This window comes from Balaenoptera borealis, assembly GCF_965194805.1.
Source record: "Balaenoptera borealis genome assembly, chromosome: 1".
NCBI lineage: Eukaryota > Metazoa > Chordata > Mammalia > Artiodactyla > Balaenopteridae > Balaenoptera > Balaenoptera borealis.
The window spans coordinates 168,204,157-168,230,339 of NC_138860.1; the positions used below are offsets into that span (position 1 = coordinate 168,204,157).

The 26,183-nt window shown below is 53.0% G+C and overlaps 2 protein-coding genes across 11 annotated transcripts in view; one reads left to right on the top strand and one right to left on the bottom strand.

Moving 5' to 3' along the window:
- Positions 1-532: 532 nt before the first annotated feature.
- The window catches only part of FNDC5 (fibronectin type III domain containing 5), a 43,992-nt gene continuing 18,341 nt past the window's right edge, over positions 533-26,183 (top strand). The window contains exons 1-7 of one of the 3 annotated variants that reach the window (XM_082345983.1): positions 536-1,821; positions 12,270-12,527; positions 14,105-14,220; positions 14,724-14,922; positions 15,283-15,372; positions 17,446-17,579; positions 18,488-18,884. In XM_082345983.1, the coding sequence (XP_082202109.1) occupies positions 12,359-12,527; positions 14,105-14,220; positions 14,724-14,922; positions 15,283-15,372; positions 17,446-17,579; positions 18,488-18,526 (747 nt within the window). In that variant the 5' untranslated portion in view covers positions 536-1,821; positions 12,270-12,358 and the 3' untranslated portion in view covers positions 18,527-18,884. Of the gene's footprint in view, positions 1,822-12,269; positions 12,528-14,104; positions 14,221-14,723; positions 14,923-15,282; positions 15,373-17,445; positions 17,580-17,937; positions 18,885-26,183 lie in introns of those variants that run through there. The other 2 variants (XM_082345985.1, XM_082345984.1) reach the window with 2 other exon arrangements.
- Positions 23,090-26,183, bottom strand: part of S100PBP (S100P binding protein) — a 31,589-nt gene continuing 28,495 nt past the window's right edge. For 7 of the 8 annotated variants that reach the window (XM_082345757.1, XM_082345755.1, XM_082345750.1 and 4 more), the window contains one exon: positions 23,090-25,693. In XM_082345757.1, the coding sequence (XP_082201883.1) occupies positions 25,552-25,693 (142 nt within the window). In that variant the 3' untranslated portion in view covers positions 23,090-25,551. The remainder of the gene's footprint in view (positions 25,694-26,183) is intronic. The other variant, XR_014232370.1, reaches the window with a different exon arrangement.

Consider the following 26,183-nt stretch of genomic DNA (forward strand, 5'->3'; position numbering starts at 1 on the left):
CGCTCTTGGGGCTTTGAGCAGACTGGAAGCTTACTCAGATATTCTGTCCTCAACTGACTTTGAGGAGTGGGGTCCAGGATGGGATCAGGGGGCCCTCTCAGGGTGACAGATGACCAGGGTGGCAGAGATGGGTCTGGTTTCTGGACCTACTTTGAAGGTGAGCTGATAGCACTTGTCATCTGACTGGACGGCTCCTCCCACTTCCTTGGCAGCAGCTAGGACCCTCCTGACTCCCTAGGGCTCAGACCTCCAGGTTCTCAGACCAAGCCTGTCAGGTGGTCCAAATCTAGCCTTAGTCTCTCCTGCTGGAGGACAAGCGGGGAGCCTCAACTGGAGGAACTCGGGAGCCAGGCCGTTGTGGGTGAGGGCAGCTGGACCCTCCAGAACATTAGTTCCTCTCTGTACCTTGGCTCTGGTGTTGGGACCCCCGGGGAGGCACCAGACGTGTGTGGGTGGTTCCCAGCTGCCTCCTGCGAGAGGACCTGGGGGTGGGGAGAGACTTGCCACTCAGGCCCCTTGAGTGACAAGCTCCCTCCCCTCTCCCTCCAGGTCTGGAAGACCGGCTCAGCTTGGGGCTGGGAGAGGGACCTGCCCCTGGCTCCTCCTCACCCTCCTCCTCTTTCCTCTATCCCCTGCCAGCAGCCTGAGAATCTTCCCAGCCAGGTCTGGATCCTCCTTTCCATCCTTGTGGGGTCTCAGTTTCCCCTCACTGGGGACTGCTCAGCCACTCTGCTTCCTCCCGCTTTCCCCCCTCTCCTCCCAGCTTCACCTCCTTCAGGCTGACTCCTGGGTTCAGCCTCTCGGGAGCCTACTTCCCCCACCCCACTGTTTTTCTTCTCTGTGTGAGTGACTCTGCTGCCCTGCCCTCAGGACCCCCAGTCTGCATTTCTGTCTCCCCAATAGATGGGGCTTCTGAAGACAAGGCCATGTCTTGTCCTCACCCTCGGTACCCCACATCCCTTTGACTTTCCATACCTCAAATGAGTAGGGTGGATGGCGGGGACAGGGCAGAGTTTGGGCTCTGGGAGCTCTGCTGATTACTTCCCATCAGCCACCTCTCCTCTCCTGGGGGCCTAAGAAGTACTGGGAGCCCCCCCGAGCCAAAAGGGAAGGCTTGGGGCTCCCCACACTGTACCCCAAGGCCATTGGCCCACGAGGTATAGCCCAGAAAAGGGAGGCAGAGGGCAGTTGTCAGAAGGCCTGGGTCCCTCACTTTGAACGACCTGGAGCAAGTCTCTTCCCCTTTGTGAGGAGAAAGGTTAGACAGGTGACCTTCGTGCTCTGACATCCCTATCAAAAACCCTAACCAGAGTACAGACAAGACAGGCCTCACTTACTGCCTCACTGGCCCCTGGGGGAGTGTGGCGACATGAGTTTTACACAGATGAGATCCCAGTGGCCCCGGAACCCTGCAGATTTGAAGGATTCTCTGAAGGCCTGTTGCAGGGGTGGAGGTGAGGGGTACCCTTGCTGGTGATACTCAGCGCCCCCCACCCCAACCCAGACTGAGGTGTCTAGGAGGGAGGGAAATGCAGAAGCGAGTTATTGAGAGAATCAAGCAAGGGATGAGTGGAGCGGGGACTGCATATCTCTTGAGCACCTACTGTATGCAGAGTTCTTTGCCTATGTCACCTCCTTTGATCCAAACTAATCCTGAGGAGGCAGTAATGTGACTGCCATTTTACAGATGTGAAGACTGAGGCCCAGAGAAGTGAAGTCACCTGTCCGAGGTAATACAGCAAGAAAGTGACAAAGCCAGAATTTGAACCCAGTTCCATGTGACTCAGGAGCCCAGGTCCCTCTCTGGAACCTCTCAGTGAGGTAGGTGAACCTAGCCCCTCCCCATCCCCCTCAGAGGCACAGCTCCCAGCCTCCCTCTTAGGTCCCAAATGGTTTGGAAAATCCTGATGGGAGCAGATGGTGGGGACAGATGGAGGGAAAAGCATCTCAGGGCTGAATTACACAAACAAACATTGATAAAGTGATTAAAACCTCAAGCCACCCCTTTCCAAAGGGCCCTGCCCACCCCAGCCTGGAGCACAGTGGACCCAGAGGTGGGGACCTGGGGATCTCTGAATGCCCAGCATCTTAGCCCAACTGATCCCAGCTTCTGCTCACCTCCCTCACTGCCGGGGACCACCCCCGGACCAGAGCCCAGGGCGGCAGAGCTGCCAGGAGCACAGCCGGGAGGGGGAGGGGGCGGGCCTGGCTGTTCCCGAGGGAGCTGGGCTGAGAGGAACAGAAAGGCGGGAGGGTGGGGAGGGTGGGAAACTCCTGGGAGCTGAGAACGAAGACCTGAAGTCAGTGGTGGGCATGGGCGTGTTACGGTGGGGCTGGCGTCCCTCAAGCAAGCCTCACTTTACAGATGGGGCTCAGCTCCCACTGAGCAGGGCCGAACCCTGTCCCACCACCCATCCCCATGGTGGAGAGGGGCAAGGCCCTTCACCTGCAGAAGGTCTGGTCGGTTTCTCCATCTGTAAAATGGAAACTATAATATTAACACCTCCCTGGAAGGGGCTTGTGAGGATTAAGTGAGATGGAGCTTGTAAAGTTCAGGGCACTGGGCCTGCACACAGGCAGCACTCCAGGCTGTTAATAGGGCCTCCCTGCTGTAGCAGGATTGGGAAGGCTGGGGCTGCTTGGACAGTGTCCCTCTCCAGAGCAGCAGTCAGGGCTTGAAGATCCCACCGCAAGAGCCCCTGAGGCTGCCGGGCTCTGCAGCAGAGGGATCCTCCTGGGGAAAAGCAGCTGAAGAGCACCAACTCCCTCCCGAGTAAAGGCAGCTGATGACTCTGCCCAGCCCAGAATCCAGGACCCCCAGGGAGAGAGAAAGGGGCTGCATCTTTGCCGGTCCCTCTCTATGAAGGAACAGACTTCGGAGGGCAATAGACCCAGGCTCAGATCTTGATGTGGCCCCTTCCCAGACTTGGGAAAGTTGGCAAAAACAACCCCTCTGACCCTCTGGCTCCTTCTCTGCAAAACCTGCAATTCCAGCTGCTTTCTGGACTTATTCCCGCAAACCCACAGACACCTCAGACTCAAGCCAGTCAGTATCCAATTCATCACCTTCCACCACAGCTTGCCCTGTGCCTGGGTCCCCCTCCATCACCAAACAGGCCCGAGATCCACCATCCAGGACCCCTCCCTTCTCCTCACCCCCACACCTGCTTCCTTTCCAAGTCAGCGTGTCTACTAGGGACATCTGTCAGCCCTGACCTCCTCTCTCCTTGCCGCCTCCCCTTCCCCACACCCTCATCGGGTTGGCCCTGTATGATGGCTCTGGCCCTTTTACAGCTCCTGCCTTCAGTTTCTCTAAACCTAATCCCCTTCCTCCCTGCTTAATAACCTTCCATGGCTCCCCACTGCCTACCAAATTAAGTGGACATTCCAGGCTCTCCATGACAGACCCCAACCCTAGCTTCCCATCTCAGCTCTGCCCGTCCACCTTCCTTCAACAACTCCCCACCAGCCAGCAATCCTCTACCAGACTGTTGGGATCTCCTACACCAAGAGAAGAGATCTAGAGTCAAGGCTGGGGAAAGGGGGCTCCCTGCTCCCTGACCCCCATAACGCTGCATATGGGTTTTAACCTAGTTGGGGGTGGGGTGAAGTGAAGCAGGCAGCTGGGATCACGTACCAGCCAATGCTTGTCTGCACAATAATCCCTCTGCTGGTTAAAGCAACTCCTAGCTGGAAGGGCCTCTGGCTCAGCCAGGGAGAAACAGTCACTTGCTTGTGGTCACCCTGCCAGGGCACCCTTTTGTCCCCTCCCCAAGTCATAAGTGACCCCTTCTGTGACAGCTTTCCTGACAGATAAGCATTCAGATCTTTCTCACACATTTCCATTGCTGGTTCGCTTCTCCTGGTCCATCTCTGACGGTCTGAAATTTGTTGCTGGGTTCACAGCAAATAGAATGGTCACTCTTGGAAGTGGAATAAAGGGCAAGAGGCTGAGTGTTCACTTGTGACTTCATAAGCAGTTCTGCCTGGATGTATTACAACCTGCATGCAGGACATTTGAGACTTGAGTCAAAATCTAAAGAGTCAAGATTTCTTTTTTTAATTAATTAATTAATTTTTTAAAAAGTTTTGGCTGCACCGCATGGCATGTGAAATCTCAGTTCCCCAGCCAGGGATTGAACCCGAGACCCCTGCTTTGGAAGTGCAGAATCCTAACCACTGGACCACCAGGGAAGTCCCAAGAGTCAAGATTTTTAAAAGATGGTTCTTCCTCCACTGGGATCTGCTCCCAGAAGTCTTCCAGCAGCCCAGCTCTGCCCTAGGGGGTTGCCCAGGCTGAAGGCTGCACCCAGCACCCGTGGCCAGTGTGACTCTTCTCCCAGCAGACCTGACCCCACCACTGGCCAGCTGTGTCCTCCTAGAGCCCCGGTTCTACTACTGGGAAAAGCCTCCCTCCCTGAGTTGCTGTGAGCAGCCCACAAGACACTGGGAGGGTCGTGCACATGAAGGAGGCTACTCTGTGACACTCCAGGGCTCTGGGGTGTACACTCATACAGCCTTGAGGGCAGGGGCCCCCAGCGAGAGGAAAGGTAACATTCCAGCTCAAGGATTCTGCTGGCACCTGCGATTATCCCCATTTTATAGAAGAGGAAACAAGCACAAAGAGATCGAGTTCCCTGCCTGAGCCTGTGCATGGGGTTAGAGCCAGATTCAAGATGGGACCTGGCTCTGTTTCCTGAGCTCTTTCCAGTGGGCTGGGATGCCTTGGAGAAGTGAGAACTTCCTAGAGGGTTCAGAGGGACGCAGAGTCCCAGAACCCAACCCCCAGAGGCTGAGGTTGCCAAATCCCAAGGCCCTCATGCTCTGGATCTGTCTTTCTTGCCGGGAAGACTGGGTCAGCTCTCGTTTCTGGCACCTTAGGCTCTTCCCGAAGCTGGGGATTGCCTCTTTGTTTCCATAGTAACAGCGAACAGGGGGGCCTCCCGAATCAGTGCAGGGATACTGCACAGGTACTGGCAGGTATGCATGTGCCCTGGGAATCCCTGGGATGGACAGCCTAAGGTACATGCACACATACCCACGCACACCCTTGCACATGCATGCACACCCAGTGCATGTGTGTGCACACCCACTCCCCCTTGCACGTGAAGGCACATGTACAACGTGCCCATTAGCCGAGAAATGGGTCAGGACATCACCCTGCCTGACATGAGCCACTCTCACAGCCACCCTGGCCCACTCAGGCGCGGGGAGGGTCTTGGGGAAATGAATGACTTCCACTTTATAGTAATACATTTATAGATACTTACTATGTGCCCAGTACTGCATTTTCCTTTTCACATATAACATCTCCTATACTCCCCACACCACTCTGAAAGAGGTGCCTGGTGAGGAAACAGGCTCAGAGAGGTAGAGTGATTTGCCTGAGGTCACACAGTAGCCAAGATTTGAGCCGAGGACTGTTTGGCTCCTGCCCTCCCCAATAGACCCCTTGGTGCCAGCCCCAAGAGCATTCACCCTGGGATCCACAAACACAGATGGGGGTGCCTGGCAGCAGGTGGAACAAGAGCTGAGGCCTCCCAGCTAGGATGCCAGGGTTCCTGGACTTGTGGCTCTGGGCACTGGGTTCCCTCTCTGGCCTCCAGCCATTCTTGAGACTGAGGAGTGAAGGGAAGCCCAGAGGACCGCGAAGTCTTTCCTTCCACTGATTTCTCCCAGTCAGCAGAAAAGGAGCTTTGAACAGCCAGAGAAAGACCCACTGGGAATCTCCTGCTGGTAAAGCCACCTGGGTTCACTTGTGAGCTCCCTGCCCTTCCTCCAGAGACAGGAATCCAGCTGCCAGGGTCCTGGCTTCTCGACCTCTCGGGCCTCTCAGGCAGAACTTGGGGAAATGAGGGGGCCTGAGGCTGGAGGCTGGGCCAACTGAATCATCCTGAATAGGAAGCTGGGAGGTGGGCTGTCTTGCAGGAGGCAGCTTTCAGCAAAAAGATGATGTGACAGTGAAAATGGGCTGCTGGGGAGGGAGTGAGCTCCCTGTCACTGGAGGCATCCCAAGTTGGTAGGCACTGGATGCTCCCCGGTTAGGAAATTCAAGATAACCAGTGACTGAGTGCTGCGTTGTTCTCCTCATCACTGCCGTCATAGCACCACTGATTGGAAACCCTTTGTGTCAGGCACTTTAAGATACAACTGCCACCACTGCTAATAAAAATAGCAGCTCCCGTGTACTCAGCCCTTTTGTGCTTGATCATCATTGACTCCTCACAGAACCCTGTGAGGCAGGCACTATCCTTAGGCCCGTTTATGGATGAGGAAACTGAGGCTCAGAGAGGCACGGCAGCAAGATTCAGGTTCTGCCTGGCTGCTGAGTCTGTGGTCTGCTCACCTGGGATCTGGCCTCCTGGCACCCAGGCAGAGGGAGCAAAGCGAGAGGCAGAGCGGCCTCCCCAGCTAGGGCTCTGGGTCCCCCCCCTGGGTCCCCCCCCCCCGCCCCCCTCCCCAGCCTTTCCTGTTCTGGGCAGCACTATGGCCCAGGTGTGCGCCCTCTGCTGGCCATGACCTGGTTCTGCAGAGCCATGTTTTCAGGCTGAGGGAGACCCTGGGATGTGGAAGGTGGGTGGGCTCTTGAGCCTAGACCCTCACTTTAGATGGTGGTACCTGAGGTCACCCAGCCAGTCAGGGTCTGAGCTAAGGTTTGAACCTAAGCACTGTCTGATTCTCAGCCTTCCGTCCTTCCACCCCTCCCTGGTGGGGAAGGAGTTTTACTCCAGCAGCCTTCGCATCCTGCCAACCCCTCCCCGCATCTGGACCCCCTAAAACAGAGCCTCTAGCCCCACTGCTCCTGAGAGATCTTAGTGACTGTGGTTTGTAGCTGAGAATCTGTCTCCAAAGGCAAATTTGGGGTCCATGATTTGAGGCAATTTGAGGCATGGAGATGCTACTGACTAGCTTTGTGACATTGGGCAAGATTCTCAACCTCTCTGAGCACTGTCAGATGGGAGTCAGTTCCTTTGTAGACTCTGAAGAACTGAAGAAATTGGAGGAGGTCTCTTTTACCCATTTAAAAGGCCTTTACTCAGACCTCTCCTCTACCTCTTCCCTCCTCCCCCCCTTCCCCCCTCCTCCTCCCTCCCCCCACTTCTTTCTCTCTTCCTCCTCTTCTCCACTCCCCACTATCTCTTCCACCACTCTGTGGTGTGGATATTATCTTTCTTTTCAAGAGGAGGCATTTGAGGCTCAGAGAGCCCAGCGACACCCAACCAGGTGTTTTGGCTTAGAATCCAGACTTTGGCGAGCTGACCCCTCCCCTATTCCCTCGTCACTTCCTCTCTCCTCACTCATTGCATCTCATCCATCAGCTCCTCCTATAAAAATTTCCCCAAATCCTCCATCAACTTCTCTCCTTGTCCCTTGCCACTACCCAGGCCAAGACCCATCTTTTCTGGCCTGGTGACTGCAGCAGCCTCCTTGCTTCCTCACAGGTCACTCAGCCTGGTTTTCTGCAGTCTGGCTTACACACTGGAGCAGGTGAAGTGACCCTTTTAAAATGTAAATCAGATCATATCACATCTCTTTTTGAAAGTTTCCACTGCAAGTGGAATAAATCTAAGCTCTATTCCACTCCTCCAGGCCCTGTGCTATTGATCCTAGCCACCTTTATTTCCTCCTTCTTCCCCATGAAGTCCCAGTCTCACTGGCTTCTTTAAGTTTCCTGACCATGCCAAGCCTGCTCCTGCCCCAGGGCCTTTGCACTTGCAGCTCCTGTGGCTGGAGCACCCTTCCTGTGATGTGTGTTGTGCCTGCCCCCCTTTCCTTCTTAGTTCAGACATCGCCCCCTCAGACCACACTACCTAACATTTTCCCACTCAGCCGTTCTCAACCATATTCCCCCATTTTTGCCATAGCCATGTGAGTCTTTGAAGATATTTTACTGTCATTAGCTTCCTTGTTTCTTGCCTGTCTCTCCCACTGGAACATGAGATCCATAGGGGCAGGGACCTTGTCATCCTGTCCACAGCTGTGTCCCCAGGACCTAGCATAGGACCTGGCAGTTAGTAGGTGCTCAATATGTGTTTGTTGAATGCAGAAAGCCCTCCCCAGCCCTGACTTCTTTTGCAAGCTCAGAGCAGTCTTTCAAATCCAATCCTATTTTTCCTGCTCCCATTGTCACAGCCCAGAGCTTGTAGCAACCCCTCCCATCCCTCCCTGCCACGCTACTCTGCCTCCCTTCCTTCCCCTCCACATAGACACTATGCTTTCCCAGGCCTCAGGCCAATGATTCCTTTTTCCCTCTGCCCCTTTTGCCTCATTTGACTAATTCCCACCTGACTGTCAATACTAATTAACTCAGGTGTCACCTCTTCCCAGAAGCCTTCCCTGCTTTCCTTTTAAGTTAATACTCTCTCCTGGCCCCTGTAGATCCTTGGTCCCTCCTGGTCCATTAGGCAGTCCTCTCTTTGTATATTAAGAATATCTCTCTCCTTAAGGAGCTCCTCAAGAACTTGGACCAATCTGGTTCATCACGATGTCTTTGGCACCCAGCCCCAGGCTGGCCTGGAACAGGCATTCAAGAAACATTGAGCTGGGCTGGCCTCATCATTGCAGTGATGGGGACTTTGGGGGATTAGACCAGACCAGTGTCTCCCAGCTGTATGACCCATGGCAAGCTACTTCCTCTCTTTAAGACGCAGTTTCCTCATCCGTAAAATGAGTATAACATTCCCAACTTCTTAGGGTTGTGAGGATTCAAGAGAAGCTTCTCTAGTGTATGTAATGCTCTGGCACGTGGAAACTGTTGGGTGAGTGGTGGGTCCCTTTTCCAGTATGGACTTGGGCCTGGGCTTAGCAACTGCCTCTGTGAGCAGCCAGCCCCCTCAAGCCCTTTAGGGGAGGAAAATGTATATCCTCTAGTGAGCCCTAGGCCCAGGACCCCTGAGGAGCCCTCAGAGCTGAAGGGAAGATATAGGCAGACTGGATCAAGCCCTGAACTTGAAGCCGCATCACTGAATTTAAGACATGGCTCCATAATTCACTGGCTGTGTGACCCAGTGTGAGTCCTCACACCTCTCTGAGCCTCAGCTTCCTGATCTGTAACAGGAGCTCAAAACACTTATCAGCCAAAGACTCAAAATAACATGGACAAAAAGCCAAGTCTGGGTAGGTGCTTCATTACTGGATCCTCAAAGCAATCTCCTTCCCTTCTCCTAATTCTTCCTGTGATTTGGGGTTTGTGTATCTAGGGGACCCCCTAGACAGGGCCATTCTAGGTGGCAAAGAGGAGCCTTCCCATTCTAAATGCTTACCTGCAGCCTGGGTTAGGGGCTGGGACTCTGGACAGCTCTGGACACTCAGGAGGATCCAAATGCTGGTGACCTCACCAGGTGCCAATGTGTAAGTGACCAGTCAGCCCCCTAGGAGGTGTCTGTGGAGTCCTCCAAATGCAGATCATCTTTGGAGGACAGAGGCCCACCCCTCACGCCCCCCTCCCAGAACTCCGTTCATGCATTTAATCATTCTTCCACTGCTGTATTTCCAGAAGGTTGAACAGAGCCTGGTACATAATAGGTCTCAATAAATATATGTTGGAAGAACAAGTTTTTATGTTCAACACACACTTGTTGTCTACTGCTCTTAGCCCTGTGCTAAGAGATGGTGTACAGATGGTGCACACAAAGGAACTGGTCCTGACAGCTCTCTCCCAAGATCACCCAGGGGGCCTCTAAATCCTCCCAGCTCTTCCCACCCCAGACCCAGCTTCCACTGGTTGCCAAGCTCCAGGCATCAGGACTTTTCCCAGAATCGAGGTAATGCCCAAGCACCCCATGTATCATGGGGCCTGGGAAGGCTGCACACCTGCAGCCACAACTCTCCAAATCCTCTCTGTCTTTCATGTCCCGTCCTCCAGCCACTCTTCCCCATCCCTCTCAAAGCCTCAGACACAGCCATATCCGCCCACCCAGTGCCCTACATCTACCTGGGGTTATACCCAACGTGGCCAGCGGGTGGCGCTGAGACTCCCTTTTCCCCAGCGCTGGACTGGACTCCACACCCCACCAGGACCCTGTCCCTCCCTCATTTTCTCCCCAGCACGGACAGGAGCGGACTCTGTGACCTCTAACTGACCCCTCTCTTTCCTGCTGGCTCCTGCGATGAGGCCTGAGGAGACTCCAGTTGCTCCTGCAGGCCCCGGGTTGTCTTTTCCTGCCTGGTGGTGGGGGGGGGGGGGGGGTCCCAAGGGGCCAAGCTGCAGCTGGTGGGGCGGGGCTGGGCGGGGTGAGGCTGAAAGCAGCTGCCGGGAGAGAGAAAGAGAAAGGAGAGAGAGAGAGAGAGAGAAAGAACAAGAGAGAGAAGGGAAGGAGAGGGAGGGAGAGGTGCTCTGGTTCCCTGGCTCCTATCCCAAACAGGTGGAGGTCCCAGCTGAGGCTCTCCCCAGGATAAGGTATGTGTCTGAGGAAACAGAAGGGGCCAGGGGTGTCAGCGTGCCAAGCAGAGCAGGCCTAGGGGTACTGAGGGGCTAGCGGGTTAGGTTCTGCTGCTGAGCAAGAACCCCTGAGCCCCCTCCCATCTCACCCCTCCCAAGGTGACCAAATAGAGACTTGGGGGGCAGTACAAGGAGTCGAGGGGTGGGCATTAGGAGACGAAGGCTCTATTGCTGCTCTGGACTCCATACGTGAATTTGCACCAAGCTCTTCCCGTCTTTTTTTTTTTTCTTCTTCTCTCTTTTTTTCTCTTTTTTTTTTCTTCCCGTCTTTGAACCTCAGTTTCTTAATCTAAAATGGAGGCAGAGGCCGGGGGCTCTTAAAGATGTTTTGTGGGATAACTTTGCAAGGTGTCCCTTTTTCAAAAAGAATTCGTTCTTCCAGGGGCTTCTGAAGACCAGAAGGCTTTTAAGACCCAAAGGGATGCCCCCCTAGTGGTGGAATTTCAGGCAGTGGGTGGAGGGAGTCATTTAGAAAGATGGGCGGTCCCTCCATGTCAGGGGCCCTGAGGCCCTGGTCTGTGCCTCTCTCCTCAACCTAGTTTCCCTGACTGGGACTCAGGGTGGAGAGTGACACAGGGTGGCGGGTGGGAGCTTCCCCAGGTGTCTGGTGCTCCAGAGGTCCTCTCATTAGGGAGAGGGTGGTGGGCGCAGGGTGAGGGTATTTCCCTGCCACTCCAAGATCAGAAAAAGAGTGGATTAGGCAGCAGGGTGTGTGGCACCAAGGTAGGGACAGTGGTAGGCATATGGACGTCCCCAGGGTAATGAGGGAGGGGTCACCCGAGCCCTTTTTGAACTGTGGCTGCTGGCCACGTCTCCAGAGTCCCCTGCCCTTCAGAGTCATTAGCTCATTCACTGCTCACACCCTTCAACCAGTCCAGAAGGGTGAGGGTGGTGGGGGGGGGCTGGAGCCATTCCTCCCTCACCCTGCTCTTGGGAAGAGATTGTTCCAGATTGTTCTCTGGCTGGGGAGAAGCTGGCACGGGCAAGTTCTAGGATCTCAGGGATCCCAAGGTGGGAGACAGTCCAGTCAAGCACATGATGGGGAGTCAAATCAGCCTGTGTTCAAATCCTGGCTCTGCTGTGGGTCCTTGGGGAAGTCAAGTAACCTCTCCAAGCTGCAGTCTCCTCCTGTGCAAAATGCGGACAACAGAGCGGGCCCTTACAAGGTTGCAGTGAGAAGCAGTCGACATGGTGCAAGTAAAGCCCCCAGCGCGCAGCTGGCACCTAGCTGATGCTGTTGCTCTCATTATGGAGGGAAAAATGGAGGCCCAAGAAGGGAAGGACTGGCCTGGGGTCACAGAGCTAGGCCCTCCAGTGAGTCAGAGCACCCTCTTCTCAGCCCCATGGCAAACGCTGAGCACCTACTGTCTGCACCCCAGCACCTACGGAGCACTCTAGAGTCACCCCCATCCCTACTAGGATTGCTCCCCTCTGCTCACTCCTGCCCCAGCCTGCAAGGCCTCGGGTCTGGGGCTGGGGCAGAGCGAGGGGTGGGGACCCCCAGGCGCGGGAGGGCAGGTCAGCTTTGGGGCGGGTGCGATGGGGGCCCAGAGGAGCGTCTCCGTGGCACTTGTCCTCCCTCTCCCTCGGGAAAGGGCAGCGGTGGCGGCCGGGTCAGGGCTGCGCGGCGGGGAGAGAGGCTGCGTGCGAGGCTGGGGCTGAGCACAGTGGGGCACGGAGAACCCCGCTCGGGCTCCGGCACAAGCGAGAGGGTGGCAGAGCGGGTCGGCGAAGCCCCGCGGACCGGGTCATCGGGGGTGGGGGCGGCGAGGGGGCGGCGAGGGGGCACCCTCCGCCCCTCACCCCGCCCCCGCGCCTCTCCCCGCAGCGGGGGCGCCCCGCCCCTCGGGCGCCCGACGTGGACGAGGCCGCCGCCGCCGCCGCCGCCGCGCGGGAGTCGCTGTCCGCGGAGCCGACATGCAGGCGGCGCGGGGCGGCACGGGGCGGCCGGGCCGGGCGGGCCGCGGGCCGGAGCGCCAGCGCGAGCGGCTGTCGCACGCCGGAGCCGCCGCCATGCACCCCGGGCCGCCCCGCGCCGCGCTCCGCCTGTGGCTGGGCTGCGTCTGCCTCGCGCTGGTGCAGGCGGGTAAGGGGGTCCGGGCGCGGGGCGCGGGGCGCGGTCGGGCATCCTCGGGTCCCTTGCCTGCTCCCTGGGGACCCCGTCTCAGGCCCGCTCACTGCTCCCCTCGCCCCACGCCCCAGCCCCAGCCCCTTTCCTGCTTGCTTGACCCCCAGACCCGACCTCCAGCTCTCAAACCCCTTCCCACCACCCCTGCTCTGGGATCCACGGTCTTGGGATTCCCCAGCCCCCTCATCCCCTTGCCCTGACCCCAGGCCTTTCCTCAGGAGCCCTAGTTCCTTTCTCTGGCCCAGGGAGCAGCTGAGGACACCGGTCCCCCCACCTTGGGCCTCCCTCCTTGACCCAAAGCCCTGCAGGCCAACTCTGCAGGTCGAGCGGGATGGGGTCCCGCTGTGTGAGGGGGATGGGGGCTGGCACCCGAGGTCACGGGGACAGGTGGGGTGGACCCCGAGCCTGGAGTCTGGCCTGCCCCCTGGGGCCTGGCCTCCTCCTCACCCTGCCCCTCCTGATGCCCTGTCCTCGTCCCTTCTGGCTGCTGCCACCTTGCTCATCTCTCCTCCTACCCATCTCTCCTTGGCTGCTCAGTGCTGTCTCCCTGCTTCCGTCCTGTGTCTGTCTCTGATACCCCACTTGTCTGTTGTCCGGTTCTGTGTCTGCTGCCCCTGTCTGTGTCCCTCTGTCTCTCTCTGACTCCATGTCTGGCTTTGTCTCCCCAGGCCCCAGACCTATGAGGTGAGGGGTGAGGCTCAGGCTTAGGTCTTCTTCCCCTTTAAGTGCCTGCCTCTTGGGGATACAGAAGCTGTGTGAGTCTGCTGCCCCTCTCCTAGAAAGTTCTTCCTTCCCTGACCCCCACCATCCTCATCACTCTCCTCTCATCTGGTCCCCTTTGTCCTCTCCTCCCATCCAAGAGGCCCTACCCTCTTCTCTTGACTCCACTGAGGGGCCGTGCTCTGAGTGACCCCATCTTCCTCTGCTGCCTTCCCACCTGCCTCTTGGGGCCGGCGGGGTGTGGAGAAGAGGCCTTTCCCCAGGCTTCATCCTGCCTGGGTCTCCACAGTACTGGGGCTTCTTTTCGTGGGCCTCACTCCCATCCCAGGGCTCACCCAGCTAGGCTCTTCTCGACCTCTGGGTCTTTCTCCTTCCCTCAAGGTCACTCACTTGACAGTGCAGTTCTGTAGAAAGAGCACTGGACTGGGGAGCCTTCTGATTGCTTTGCACCAGACTAACCTGGAGCTCCTGCAGCCCGGCCACCTATGTCTCCCCCGTGCCTGTCTCCCCACCTCTCATTCCTCCTCCTTTAGACCTGGCCCTGGCCCGGGCTCATCAATTTTAGCTCGAAACCTAGTGGGGCCAGTTGTGGCCAGCAGGCATTCCCACCCTGTTTACAAGGAGCCTGGGGCCTCTCAGGCCTGGCTCTTCAACCACTAACGAACTGAGACCCAGGTGCCAATCCCACTGGAAGGCCTGGGTTTCTTCCTTCCCATCTCATGGCCATCCCCAGGTTATCTTGTCATACTGACGAGACCGTGGGCCTGGGCCTCACAACAGGGGGTGCTCACGCTCAGGTGCCTCCCCACCCCCAGATAGCCCCTCGGCCCCAGTGAATGTCACCGTGAGGCACCTCAAGGCCAACTCTGCAGTGGTGAGCTGGGACGTCCTGGAGGATGAGGTCGTCATTGGATTTGCCATCTCTCAGCAGGTAACCCTTGAGGGTCCCTGGGAGGGAAGAAACACATCAAGAGAGAAGTGGTGGATGGGGGAGGAAGGGGTGCCGAAAGAGAAAGGAAAAAGGAGCGAGGAGCAAGAGAGATGGGCAGAAAGCTGCACACGTGGCTGGGAAGGGAGGCCCCAGAAGGGAATCCTTTGGTTGGAATCTGGGAATTAAGGGCATGATTTTGATCTTAAACAGATCTGAGTTTAGGACCTTGCTCCAGTTCTTGCTAGTTGTATGGCCTTGGGCAACTTCCCTAACTTCTCTGAGCCTGTCTCCTTACCTGTAAAATGAAGATATCGATACCTACCTGCAGAGATGATGGGATGCTTGAGTCAGATTGTGGATGTCCGGGGTTTAGCATGGTAGCCAGGTGAGGCCTTATCACTGCTGGAGAGGTGGGCAGACGTGGGGTCGGGGCCTGAGCACTGAAACCTGGGGCCCGGCTTTTTTTTTTTTTTTTGGGGGGGGGCCCGGCTTTTGCTCCACAGAAGAAGGACGTGCGGATGCTGCGCTTCATCCAGGAGGTGAACACCACCACCCGCTCGTGCGCGCTCTGGGACCTGGAGGAGGACACCGAGTACATCGTGCACGTGCAGGCCATCTCCATTCAGGGCCAGAGTCCGGCGAGCGAGCCCGTGCTCTTTAAGACGCCACGGGAGGCTGAGAAGATGGCCTCGAAGAACAAAGGCAGGCCCGGGCCATCGTTAGCAAGGGACGGGGTGCGGGGAGGGGCGGTCAGGGCTAGCGCGGCGGGCGGCTGGAGGAGAGCGTGAGCCCCCCATCCTCCCCCAGCCCCTGCTGCCTAGCCAAGCAGCCCCTGAGAGAGGGAGGTCCACTCTGGTCCCCCAAGCTATGGGATACAAACTTTCAGCTCTGGATTAAGTCCAGTTGCTGCCACCCAAGTAGCCATCAGCATGTTCTTGAATCTCTTTTTGTTAGATGTGTGGGCACCTGTAGAAATAAGCCCTTAATATTTTGCGCTCGGCCCTAGAAATGTGGCTGGCAGGGGCCCAGGGAGTCCTGGAGCTAGTGTCTCTCTCCACACAGATGAGGTGACCATGAAGGAGATGGGGAGGAACCAACAGCTGCGGACGGGCGAGGTGCTGATCATCGTCGTGGTCCTGTTCATGTGGGCCGGTGAGTCTGGCCCCAAGAGCTTCTTCACTTCACCTCGGGGAAGTGGAGGACCCTCACCAGACCCTTTACTCACAGAAACGAAGGGTGAGGGGCTTGGAGGCAGTGAGAGGACTTAGGAGCCTAAGTTCTGCTCTGGGGGCCAGATCTGATCCCTTCTCTAACTGACCTCTCACCAAAAAAATAGCAGTTCGGTAGCTGCCTTGTAGGATTATATGAGTGATTGCCCTCCCTAATAAGTGGCCAAAGCCCCTGGCCTTCCAGCCCTGGCTGCAGCAGCCTCTCCGTATTCTTCTGGGTTGCTGTGCCTCCAGGTGCTTCAGGCCTGGGCAGCTCAGGCTTGGGACACCCTCTTAACCCACTCATCCTTCTTGACACAGCTCAGAGACCGCCTGCGTGAAACCTCCCCAACCCATCCATTAGAATGTTCCTCCTGCCTCGATGCTCCCACGGCACCCCGTGTGCTCCTCTCTAAATTTAGCCCTTCTTAGCTAAGTTAGTTGGGTTCCTGTCTTTCTCTTTTCCCACTTGTCTGTGAGCTCCCTGGGGATAAAGACCATCACCTTTGTACTCAACTCAACCAGAATTTACTGAACAGCCACTCCATTCCAGAGAGTAGTGCTACAGTCGTGACTAAGAAGAGCCATGTGCTTGTAAGGAACGCAGTCTGGGAGACGCCAGGCCCGTACTTAACAATAATTCAACGTGATGAGTGCTATAATAGCACCATGTATGGAAGCAGAGGATGGGGAATGAATTAATTCTGGGGCCAGGAGTAGAAATCAAGAAAAACACAGAGAGGAGGTAAATGGGGATTGAGCTTTGAAGGATGAGTAGGAGTTCACCAGGCAGCCAAAAAAGGAAGGGTATTCTGGGCATGTTGTGTTCAAGAAGGAAATTAAGCTCAGCCTGACTCAGTGCAGCTGCGACCCAAGAGAGAAGATAGAAAGTGAGGGGTAAAGGATGTTGAGGCTGTCAAGTGGACTAGAGTCCTTGTTGAGGGAATTAAACACCATGTCGAAGTTATATGAGCATCGTGGTTGAGAGGACAGGCTCTGTTGTAGAAGCATATGGAAAAATATGTTCCGTAGACACAAAGAAAAGCAGACACTTGAAAAAAAAAAAGCAGGAAAAACAAAGGATTGTACAAAAGGGGAGGTTTGCTTATGGTGCATTATTAGACTTGGCACAGACAGTATTCACATCATTGTAACAATATAAAATAGTGAATTAACTCAAAATTGTGATGTAATTCTGCTAGGATGATGAGGAAGGAAGTAGAGGGAGTGGTTAGGCTCTATCTGCCATGGTGGGACGTCAACAGATAATCTCTAACACAGATCAGGAAATAGCACTATAGAGTTCCCTGTGGCCTAGTGGTTAGGATTCCGGGCTTTCACTGCTGTGGCCGGGTTCAATCCCTGGTCAGGGAACTAAGATCCCGCAGGCCGTGTGGCGCGGACAAAAAAAGAAATAGCACTGTAAATCAAGTATAGAGGGAAAACACCTACGAGAGTTGGAGGTGGTTGCCTTAATACTATTGGACTTTCAAAAAATATTAGTTTGATAGCGATAAACATTTAGGAGAGTGCAGGCCCTGGAGTGCACACCCCCACTCCACCGTGTGACCTTGAGTGAGTTATCTAAGCTCTTCATCGCTGTCCTCCCTCGTAACCTGGGGACAGTAATAACCAGTGCTCTCAGAGAGCTATGCGGGCTCAGTGAGATGGAATGTCAGGGCCCAGCACAGGGCCTGGCACATGCTAGACGAATGCTATTGTTGCCCTTTGTCCTAAAGGAAAGGGGAGCCCTCTGAGGTTTAAACGAAGGGAAGGGAGGAGACACGATCAGAAGCATGTTGTAGGAAGATCAGCCCAGCAGCAGTGAAGGGGCTGGTGGGGAAGGGGACAGGTGGACACAGGAGCCAGAGGCCAGAGGCAGCCTCTTGCAGTAGTGCCAGTGAGAGGCCATCTGGAGCCCGGTACCCACAGGAGCTCGGCCTGGTCTAGTGGGCATGAAGTGGAGGGGCAAGGACTGGGGCTCTGGCCTCTGACTGCTCTCCCTTGTCCCCTGCAGGCGTCATCGCCCTCTTCTGCCGCCAGTATGACATTATCAAGGACAATGAACCCAATAACAACAAGGAAAAAACCAAGAGTGCATCAGAAACCAGCACACCAGAGCACCAAAGCGGGGGCCTTCTCCGCAGCAAGGTGAGGGCAAGACCTGGGCCCGGGCGGGGGCCCCGTGGCTGGCACCCTGGTAGTCCCCGGGCTGCAGAAGGGGTCAGCTTGGGGCCTGGCATGGCTGCAGCTGGACAGAGCCAAGCTTGGCCGCTGCCCGTGTGACACAGGGGACACTGCAAATTGATTTTGGATCCTCTCCTTTTGCAGGGTGCCAGGAGCCAGTAGGGGTTTAAAAAGAGGGCAGTGAGTGGGGAGGGCAGAGCTCCTGGTAGGTGCGGGACAGCAAGAGTAGGGGTTCTGGGCTCATTCATGCTCCTGCTGTGCTGTGTGACCTTGGGCAGGTGCTTCACCTCTTTGTACCTTCATTTCCTCTTCTGTAAAACAGATATGAAAACCTTTTCAGTGCTTGCTTTGAGCAGCTCAGAAGAGAGACATAGAGAATGGAAGAGAATCTCATGGTTCTGACGATGATTATCCAACAAACAAACATCTGGCTCTCTCTACATTTCCTCCTTCCTCCATCTCCTTACACCCTCTGGCTTACTGTCCTCTCTCTTGGCTTCTCTCTGGCGCTCTCCTGAAGCCTCTTATTAATCCACCATCTCCAGAAGCACCTCAGCAATGTCAGTGGCTGAGGCTACACTCAGAGGCAGATCTGCAGGATGTGAGAGAACCAGCCAGCGGGATGCTCGGCTAGGGCCCAGGACCCAGTCCTGGCCATTCAGCTGAGTGAAGCTGAAGGCTGGGTTTGAGAGGCAGAGAGATAAGCCATCCAGGCAGGGCTCCTCCTTTCCTTCCACCTGAGACAAGAGCCTGGCTTTTAGGCTGCAGCCCTGCTGCTCCCTTCCTTCTGGTGTCTTCTCCCTGTTTCCATCCTTGCAAGAAGTCTGTTCAATTTAGCCCTGGCTGCTTCTCTCATTTTTTTTTCCTCCCAGTTTCCAAACAAGCCCTCGGTGAACATCATCGAAGCATGACTGCCTGTCTGCAGGGAGAAGGATTTCATTTTTCTTCTCTGCTGGACCCCAGGTCCATGGGCACAGGGAGAAAGAGGACTGCCATGGGGCGGGGGGGGAGGCACAGCTAGCTGCACAGTTCTCCCTCTTCCCCCCCCCCCATCCTAGTCTGGTGAAGAAGGCTGAACTGCAAACCCAAATTCTGCAAAAAATAAGCCACAAAACTAAAAGGCCTGGCCCCGTTCTGGAAAAGGCAAAGCTGCATGAGACACAGCCTTCTTTCTGCCTCCTCGCCTCTCCTGGACTGGCTTCCTCTTTGAGAAAATGCACAAAGCTCCTGGGAGATGACAAGCACCTAGACTGACAGAAGCTGTGTCTTTCAGGGAAGCTGTGGGGCTGCCTGCCGGGCAGGGGCCTGGCTGCCATCAAGCCTTTGCTGGATCCAGCTATCAGGGACGTGTTTGTGGTGCGATGCACAACTTTGCGAGTGTGTAAGATGTTGTCTGTTCTGTCTCTTTTGGAAAACACAACCGAAGGGCTTCACTCCAGAGGGCAGAGGGATTCCCCGAGCTGGTTGCCTGTGTCCTCTGTCTTCTTTGGCCCTTATTTTGACTGTAAGATCATCAGTCTGGGGTCTGAAGGAGACAAAGTGGGAAAGAGACCTGGAAGGTACTGGCCCCATTTCTTTAGGAAAAGTCTCTTGGAGTTGCAACAGTGCTGGCTTGCACAACTGAAAAGGTACATCCACATGGGACACCCTGGGGGCTGCTAAATCACCCCCTCTGGGGTGGATGCTGCTGGAAGGCGGGCCCAAGCCATTCACCATGGACAGTCAGAGCAGTCCTGACCTCCGGGGTCTCCATATCTTGCCATCTCATCCAGGGGTCGTGAAAGCTACCCAGGGTCCTCATGTCCTTCCCTAGAGCCTGAGTGGTGTGAGGTGACAGGTCTCTCCCTCCACTGCCTCTTTCTGGTTTAAAAAACAAATGGTGCTTGCTAAGGAAGGCAGACCCTTCCCTAGGACTGACAAGTCGCGGCTGCTGAATGCCTGCGTGGGAAGAGACGGACCTCTGCGTCTTCCATTCGTGGCTGAGGACGAGAGTGGGGGCGACTGCGCTTGGCACAAGCCTGGCACGCAGTCGGCGCCCAGTGAGTACCTGCTGAACTGAATGAGAAGCGCGGTGACCCCCAAGCCAGAGAGCTGAAAGCCATTCCCCAGTGACCGCCCCTTCTTTGCGGTCTACAAGAGCTCTCGGGGCTGGGGCAGCTGCCACTCTGCTTTGCCCGAGTGCGGAGCACAGAGAGGGAGGAGAGACAGGGTGAAAGGCAGATGTCAGCAACACTAAGGGCTTCCTCATGGGAGGGCGTGAGGCTCCACTCATTGTCTTGTGACTTCCATCCCTGCTGAATGGGGCTGCAAGGCCAAGGCTCCTTAGGAGAGAGGTCCTTACCTCTGATCCAGTTAGAGCAATAACCACTTTTTAAATGTAAAATAAAAAGACAAATGAAAAGGCACATCCTTGTCTTCTGGTAAATGCCCAAGTGTTGCCCTCTTTTTCTGGCAGTTGGCAGCAAATCAGGACGTGTGGAGGAGGGAGTCAGTTCTCTCCATTTTGGCCTGCAGCTTCTTAGGGACAAGCCTGCCAGCCAAGCTGGAGTTGGAAGGGAAATCTCGAACAGATGGGGGTGCACGTGTAGGAGGAGAAAATAGTTGCTCTATCATCCCATTACTGAGGCCCGCCCCCCCCAAACTGAGCTTGGGCTGCCTCACCGCATAGGTATGCAGGCTGGAGCTCAGTTTTTAAAACAAAGGGTTTTCCCCTCTGGATGGGGTTGGTGCTTTTCCTGGCCAAAGGGAATGCAGTCCTGCTTCTCCCAGCGTGAGGAGGAAGTAACAAGGGACTGCAGAAGCTGCTTGCTGCAGCTCAGGACTCACAGCATGCTGTTCGGGGATGTTAAAGGAACATCATTCTGATCCCGCAGCAGGCTGAAAGGTAGAGGAATGATGCCATTAGCCAATGAGAAAACCAGTAAATGGGGCACCTTGACATTTCTGTCCAGAGCCCGGAGGAGCTTAGGAAATGTCAGGTGAGTGGGGCTTAGGGTAGGCTGTTCTGGAAGGTTCTGAGAGCAGAGGGGAGCAGGTCTTACAGGCTGGGTGGGAGAGTGGGTAATCGATTAGCACACAGAACTGCCAGCCAGACCTCAGAGCGGTACTTCCCAGGCCCTCTGTGCCTGTCTAGTGCCAGATGATGGAGAAACTCCAAGTCAGCATCAGGTATAGACAGCTGTCAGTGGGGTCCAGGGAGTGCCACTAATGGGAGTTTGCTGTCTTTACCTTATCTGTGCCTGTAGCACATCATCTTAGGGTAGGAGGGGAGTGGAGTGAACAACACGCCTCACTAAACTCCATTCCCTTTAATCACCTCCCTAAACCCCCAAGTTCTACAACAACTGAGCTCTTCCTGAATCAACTGTAGTGACACAGTGGAAGCCTACGGCTGTGACTTGGGCTGTGGTCCTTTCTTCACCCCTCACTTAGATCTGCAGATTCCCCACAGCTTGGGAAGGGCCCAGGCAAGTTGTCTGAGACTGAGAGACCCGCCCTGCAAGACCACAGCAGGTCTGTGGGAGGAACGCTGGACTGAGGCAGGAGACCCTCAGGCCAGTTACTTCTCTGATGGGGTCCTGGACTCCTTATCTGTCAAAAACCAAGGGGTAAGAACAGAGGATTCCCAGACCCCACCCACCACCTAGAGTAGGAGCCAAAGGGCTTCCTTATGGGACAGGAGGGAGACCCCGGGGTCTACGGAAAGGAAGGAGGACTGGTGTTTCTATGAGGCAGGAGTCTTTGCTCTCTCCAGTCCAGTCCCCTCAACCCCAGCTTTTCAGCGTGGGCCTCCTTTCGAACCCACTTTTATGATCTCTAGTTCAACCCTTTACAGAAATATTTAACATCTCACCACCCCAGTCATGTAATGTTTCAGACTTCTACTTTCTCACCCTCTTTAAACCTATTTGACAGATTTTGGATTTTGCTTTTAAAAAGTAGCCTCCAAGAACAAAATGCTTTTGTAAATGGGACACCCCACCCCCCAAGCTCCATCGGTACAATACTCCCAAACCCTCAAATGTTATTTGAAGCTGAATTGAAGGAGATCTTTGTATACAAATAATTCCTTAGTGATACAGCATTTCAGGACTAGATGGCTTTAAAGGTTGTCCAAAAGATTACATTCCACCGCTTCCCAATGGGTGCTGGGAGGGTCAGATTTTTCTGTCTGTGGCATGTTCCAGTTGTCATAGGGGGAGGACAGGTGGGGAGGAGTGACAGGGCAGGAGCTTTTAGTTAAGGAATTCCACCGTTGGCCAGCTGATACTTCCTGTGACAAGTGGACATTTTTTTCCTGACAGGTGCTCTGGCCTACAAAACAAGCATACCCTAGAAACAGCTTAGGAATAATTGTTTTCTCTCAGAAAAGCAGGAAACTCTGCTTTCTAGTTTTAGGTGGTTGGGACTTTTTCTTCCTGTAAAAGTTCACAACAGGCTGGTAAGAGAATGAGCTTTTAGAGAAGGTCCATTTCTCCTCCTCCTCACTTCTCCACAACATAAAACGAACTGAGGGTAAAGGACACCACCAGCTCAGAGAATCCAGCCTGGTCTCTGAAACCTTTGAGGCCTACAACAACACATTGCTAAAAAGGAAATAAGCAATTACTGGACAAAGGAACACCTACACCTGAGAGGACAAAATGGATATGTGTATGTATAGGTCAAGAGACCTCGGATTCAGACAAGAATATTAAACAGCTGAGCATTTAGAAAATTTATATTGAGGCTTTCACCTGTAGGCTACATGTTAAAAACTTACAGGACAGCAGGACAGAGAAGCCTATCCAAATATGTTGCTACTTAACGTCTCAGCACGAGCTGAGACTGTAAAGCATTGGCTAATACAGGTGACAAGCTCTTACTGCCTTCCTTTTCATCTTTGCTCCTGGGGTAAGTCTAAGAAGCTTAGGTTCACGAAAGGGATCTAAGGAACGCTGTCTCCCACATCTACCCACACTTATCCAACCTTCACCCCAGGTTCTAGGAACAATTTCTGGAGAAGTTGGGTTAAGAACAACTATCAATTCTGGTTTCTCACATCCCTTTCAAAGGGAGAATGCCCCAGGTAGCTCAGTTTCTTCCTTATCAGTGCTGGCTCTGGAGAAGCAGAGAGACACAGGGGTCAACCATCAGCCACAGGAAGGAATGCGAGGCAATGCCTGTGTGATGGGGCTGAGCCATTTTCCCCCTCTGCAAAAACAGCAGCACAGTGATATTTAAGGCTCTCCCTATGTCACGCTCCTGATGTGCACTATATGTAGCTGCAAATCCCAATCAATTTCAACATTTCTTAACTGCTGGAACGCCTTTCTTAACACTGTAATTTACCCTCAAAAGAACAGGGAGCACACACCCTCGCCTCCCCGGTACCACATTCTACTAACTGCCGCCCCTCCCACACCCCACTAACCTACCTGCACAAAGAAGGAAGGAACCCTCCTTCAGAGGCCGCAATAGACGGCCACGGTACATAAGCCACCGACAAGAACTTTTATTTCCTTGTAATGACATTAAACACAACTGCTACAAGGGGAAAAACATGACAGAGGAGGCACCAAACTTCAGTTTCATAATTGATCCTGACAACAACCAAAGTAAATTGGGGTCTGCATTAGATGCAAAACTACGGTTATTTCAGGCTCTTTACTTACAAGTAAACTATGTAAACAGCCCATTCCTACTCTGCATTGTCAAGACCCCCGTGGCGAGAATGTTATCACAGATAAAGAAAGCTAGGTAGGCAGTTAAATGCACACAACCCTTATGTAAATAAAACAACACGGCAAGAATTCTACATGAAAATTAGATTTAGAGGCCAACACCAAATGTGAGATATGTAGCTTTTAAAAACAGATTAAAACTCCAGATTCTACCCACTACCATCTTTAAGGCGAACATGCCTGATAATGAGTTTTCTTTGGCTTTGTTTTTCTTCTTAAAGAATACCATGTTAACCGCTAGGGAACAGTTCTCTCCTCCCCCAGTCCAACAGATTTAATTAAGCTGCTAAAGCTTGAAAAACAGAATTATTTGAGCAAAGAGGAAATGTGATTGTCACATTTTCTCGTTAACCCGTCACTCATTTGATTTGGCAAAGGCGATGCTCCCATTACACATCAGTCTTAAACCCTCCTGTACCAGGGAGGCAGGAGCATGAGTCTTAGACTTTTGCCTAAGCAAAAGGCTGTCCCTTTACTCCTTGGTTATCTGTGGGGAACAAGACAACTGCAATGCTAATTATTCTAGCGACAATTCATTCTAACTATGCTATAGTTCCAAAGGTGGATGTTTGTCCCACTCCATCAAGCTAATTTACGGAAACCTGGAGAAGTGACTGATATAGGAAATGCCAACTGAAATAACAGATTTTGACTCTTGCCTTTGAACAGAACTTCTCCTTTGCATTTTGGTCCCAGACTCTAAACCAAATGTCGAAGGAAAAGAGAATCCTTGACTGGATAGAAATAGTTAACACTTAGGGACGTCCATCTAAGTTTACTGGTAACTATGACCAAGTTTCTCCCAAGTCAGTTTCTAAAGCAGGGTAGGATGTTTAAGATGGGTTACTTGCATACAAAGATGGGGCTGATGGAACAACAAAACCAGACAGAGGCAGTGAGCCCAGTATCACAGGCTGTGCTATAGCAACTAGGTACAACCTTCACACAGAGTGAACAACAACAGCACAAATGCCAGACTGCAAAATCTCCTAAGAGATGTCTAGAGCTGTTTGTAAAGAGAATAACAAACTCCTAAGACACCCATTAAGATAGCTGCACATAGCATTACCCTTAAGATCAGGTAATGCTTTGTGCACAGGCGTAATCAAAACTATTTTAGATTCACTTTAGTAGTTCTGTAAAACTGTACATCAGAGGTTTGACCAAGTAAGGAGATGGTAACATCCTGGATCAAAAGGCACCTCTTATTAACTAATAATGGAGACAAAAGACGGCTTCTCCAAAGTCTCTCCCACAGGATGGGAAGCTCACTAACACGTCAACTCATACTTGAATTGGAGTTCAGCAGATGAAACTGAAGACCGACTGACACCTCTCAATAGCACTGCTTTCTGGCCTGTCCTAGAGTCAAGACTCTGGGTGGGCGGCTCTTCAATAAAGAGAGCAGTAAGGCTGTTCTTAAGAGGCATACCTATGTCTAACAGGATACAGGAATATGCCGGTAGAGCCCTAAGGTCACTGCGGAAAAAAGAAGGAATATCCTTGAAGAAAGGCAGAGAAGGCAAACAGTCACAAGATCACAAATCAACAGGGGTTGTTAGTCACCAGTCTTCTGTTAGAGTTAAGATGTACAAGATTTGTAAACACTATTGTGCAAAATAAATTTAATGAAGAATGAAAAAAAAGCCAAAAAATAAAGGCAGCTAGTAGGTACAAAAAGAAGAGAAGATTTACACTTCTAATTTGTCCTTTCAACTACTTCAGATGTCCTGGATTACCAACTTTAAAATACTGACACGTATTCTGAGATTCAAATAAAAAAGGTAAGAGGGGTTGTTAAAAGTGACTTGTATCCATTTATAAGTCGTCAGCAATAATTAACACTGGCTTGCAGCCTGATAAAGAATCTCTTCCTCATAGGAGATTAAAAGATGATTTCTTTTGGGCACCAGAAGTAGACTTCACCTCTGCACAGAGGTGGGTGTTTTGACTTAATGCTGGCTTTCAGGTGGCAGCCACCTTCAATTTAAATTAAAAAATTAAAACTATATCAACTCAACACTGTTTAAATGCATACACACACATAAACAGGAAGGACCTTATACAAAAAATTTCAAGTCAGCAATGGGCATTTCCAAAAGGTGACAAGTTCTTTAAATTAAAATGTTGTGAAAAATAAATTTCAAAATCTACAAAGCACAAAACAGCAGAAGATGAGATGCTGCTCTGGACAGGACCCTGGATAGGGACCTTCACTGCTGATGGGAGGAGACAAATGGACTGTACGGGAAATCTGGTAGACGCTGGAACCGATGGTGGCTTCGCATGTTCTGGTCAACCCACTGAGTCAGACTGTATCTTTGCAGAGATTTCTGTCGGAACCGGGCGTAGTTTCTATCAGCAGAGAGGGAAAATAAAAAGAGGATAGATGAGGGTTTCAGCTGGAATGGTTATTTGTATACAAAAAAGGCCAAGAAAACTATTTAAAGAATATTGTTACTTTTGGAAATTGGATATTCATTTTATATTTTGATTCTCATAATTTTAGAAATTTTATATTATTTTCCTTATATGAAAGTCACATTATAAGTTCTATTTCCTTCCAATTTCCAAAGCCACCTAATTCCCATACAGGTATTATGGTGATATGGTCCATATACACGAATGTTCTAAGAAAACCCAATGTATAATGTATAATAATGTTTAAGCAGGAAAAACCCATTTTCTCCCTCTGGAAACATTTAGAACAGGATCTATATTTTATTGCTTGCATCAGACCTGTACCTCCAACAGGACTTCACTGTCTGACACAGCTCAAGGCTGCTCAGGACACAGCAGTTAAAATTAGAATAAAATTCCCAGAGAAGGTAAGCATCACGAGAAT